This window comes from Seriola lalandi, unplaced genomic scaffold (genome assembly GCF_002814215.2).
Source record: "Seriola lalandi dorsalis isolate HSWRI2012SDOR001 ecotype SW California unplaced genomic scaffold, Sedor1 jcf7180002054460, whole genome shotgun sequence".
In the NCBI taxonomy this organism is placed as follows: Eukaryota; Metazoa; Chordata; class Actinopteri; order Carangiformes; family Carangidae; genus Seriola; species Seriola lalandi.
The window spans coordinates 1-2,907 of record NW_019525013.1 but is presented as its reverse complement, the minus strand read 5'-3'; the positions used below and the strand labels follow the sequence as shown (position 1 = coordinate 2,907).

Here is a 2,907-nt window from a genome sequence, read left to right as displayed (position 1 = left end):
GCTCAGTTCATTATTCTTTGTATCACAATCACCTCAGTCAGACGATAAACAACTAATACAGACACCAGGTGACGTCGACAGAGCGACACCTCCTACCTGAGGGGAAAAGACACTGTGCTTCAAGGAACAAACAAAATCAAAAACATGTTGAATTAAATTCACACTTTATTTACTTTTGACTTTTACTTGTAAACCAGTGACTGTGACCAAAGATGGACGATGTCAAACCTTCACACAAGTGAAGCCAAATCATCTCTGTTGCCCCCTGGTGGTTGGCTGCAGTATAGGTCGTAAACCCCACCCCCTCCATGTTAGTAAAAAAAAAACTAAATTTAAAAAATCAAAGTACACGTCAAGTAAATGTTTCCCAAAGATGGTTTCTGTCATTTTTACCTCGGTCTAAACACTAATGTAAAGACCTGTTTATTTCTCAGATTTGATTCTATACAAAGAGGGTGTGACATCATGATCGACTTGTTATAGGGTCGAAATCTCGATACTGTGGCTCCACCCCCTGACCATCAGCTACAAATGATGTCATCAGCACAAGATGGCAGCACACTTTTTTTTCTGTCTTTAGAAACTATGATTCTGATTCTACTGGAGCTGAAAATAAAAGTCTGTGTGTTTAACTGAAGTTTGAATAGATTTTCTCCACGTCTGATGGACACATTAGTGACTGTGATGGGGTTGATGAAATTAATGGATCTAATTAATGTGTTTTCTGTGAAACACGATACATATGATGAAAAGACTCATGATGAAGAGTGAACCAATCACCACAGTCATCAGATTCAGTAGAAAGTAAGAAAATGTAAACAGCATCACACTGAGTATGAACATTTGTTCCCTTGAATAAAGATAAATCATATCATCAAATCATTAAATAACTGAAGTTATTAGTCTACTCAGTTTGATTGACAGGACAGATGATCAGAGGGGCGGAGTTTTTACCACCATGATTAAGCCCTGGACTGAAGAATGGGTAGAGTTTCTCAGTGAAGGAGCAGCCAGTAAAGGAGTAGATGAGAGCTGCAGCAGCTACGTCATAAAAGGAGACCAGACCCTCCTCATGATCCACAAACACCCCCACCTTCTCAGGCTGAGACTTCAGAGAGAGACGGACTGAGGGGCTAATACAAGCTATGTATTCATTTCCATTTCTCAACAATATCGTCCAGTAACCATTCTGAGGGCTCAGTGTGATCTCTCCCTTCCTGTTGATCGACTCTCTGGCCACTCCTAAATCCCAGTCAGTCTTTCCTTTAACCTGAACCTCAAAGTAAAATCTGCCTGAAGAGAAACTCTGCTTTCCTAAGACAAAAACATGGTTAGAAAATCTCTCTGGATTGTCTGGGAGATTCTTCCTCACATCCCCATGATTGACTTGTTTTCCATCATCAGACAGGATGAGCTTAGGATGTGCTGTATCAGGATCCAGAGTCACATCCTCTGCATACTGCTGGACCCTCTTCAGCTCAGCCTCAAACAGCTTCTTCATCTCTTCACTGAGCGTCTCCTCCAGCTGAGCCACAGCTCTCACCACAGTCCCCTCATATGATGGACGGACTCTGACCTCTGTCCAGTCCTTGGTGGGTGGAGCAGCTTTCAGGGATGGGAAGCTTTGGAGGAGGTGGAGGTGGTCTTCAGAGAGTGAGAGCTGCTCCACCTCAGTGCTTCTCTTCATCAGCTCAGAGATTTCCTGTTCCAGCTCTGTGATGAAGTCTTCAGCCTGTTTGTCTGTGGTTTTCTGTTTGTCTTCGATCTCCTTTATGAGCTGGTCCAGGCCTCCGTCTGCTCCTGGTTTGGAAACTTGCTGCTTTGAGCTGCTGCTGGTTTTCTGTTGAGCTTCATGTTTGAACTGAGCAACCATCTCAGAGAGCAAAGTGTTGACCCTCAACTGAGGTCTTACATAGAAAACCTCTTTACACATGGGACACTGACATGGGACATTAATGTCCCAGTGTGTAGTGATGCAGTTCGTACAGAAGTTGTGTCCACATGATGTAGTGACTGGATCAGTGAACACATCCAGACAGATGGAGCACAGGAACTGATCTTCAGATCTCAGGTTGCTGGCAGCAGACATGTCGACACACTGAGAGGGAAAGAAACATTTCATTTGAAATAATGTTTTAATCATCAGTTTGAAAACAAAGAAGAGTCATAACTTTTACGTTTAGTATAAACTGTAATATTAGTCAAAGTAATTTTGAGTTATGTCATAATTCAGTGGGGACGGGGAAACTTGTACCGAGTTGAGTCGTGAGTAACTGTGACCATTTAATCTGTGAAAGCTCAAATATTCATCCACACGACTTTATAGCAGCTAAATGCTATAAATTCAATATGGCTGACTTCCTGTTGGGTTTAGGGTATGGGTGCCAGAGGCTTTTCTGTAAGTCTTGGCATGTTACATGTTCCTACTGAATTTCATACATGTAGGTGAAACACAGGGCGAGTATTGCCTCGTTGAAAGTTTCTAGGGGGCGCTGTTGAGCCATCTTTCTACTCCCATGAGGAAGACCCATGAAATATATAGACTTTTAGCAGGTAAAGTTTTACTTACTTGGTTATAGACATAATGTATTTCTTTTTGATCCTTCACAATAAAATGCCTGCTAAAATTTCACACTGCTGGAAAGCTTTTATTGTGAAACAACTGGAGGAAGTAGAATGTATTACAGCTGTAGGAAGTGATAACAGTAATAAAAGCAGGAAATGAGTGAAAGTAAAGTGTAAAGCACAGAGACTCAGTAAGGAGGTAGAAACGTCCTGAGAACTGACCCAGAGACAGTTTAAGGTGGACTATAGTGGGTCTGTGGACAAACAGACACAGTTATATTGTGACCCATTTCACAAGTGTCAGTATGAAATGAAGAGAGTGAAACTTCCACCTGAGTAGAG

The 2,907-nt window shown here is 41.9% G+C and overlaps 1 protein-coding gene across 1 annotated transcript; it reads right to left on the bottom strand.

Moving 5' to 3' along the window:
• Positions 1 to 147: 147 nt before the first annotated feature.
• LOC111658602 (E3 ubiquitin-protein ligase TRIM21-like) lies at positions 148 to 2,123 on the bottom strand. The gene has a single exon (XM_023411169.2). It carries the CDS (start codon positions 2,120 to 2,122, stop codon positions 905 to 907), a length of 1,218 nt encoding a protein of 405 aa, XP_023266937.2. The 5' UTR covers position 2,123; the 3' UTR covers positions 148 to 904.
• Positions 2,124 to 2,907: the final 784 nt, after the last annotated feature.

Bases quoted from the DNA above. Each gene is read 5' to 3' on its own strand.
- LOC111658602 (XM_023411169.2), bottom strand. From the start codon at position 2,122: ATGAAATGTTTCTTTCCCTCTCAGTGTGTCGACATGTCTGCTGCCAGC.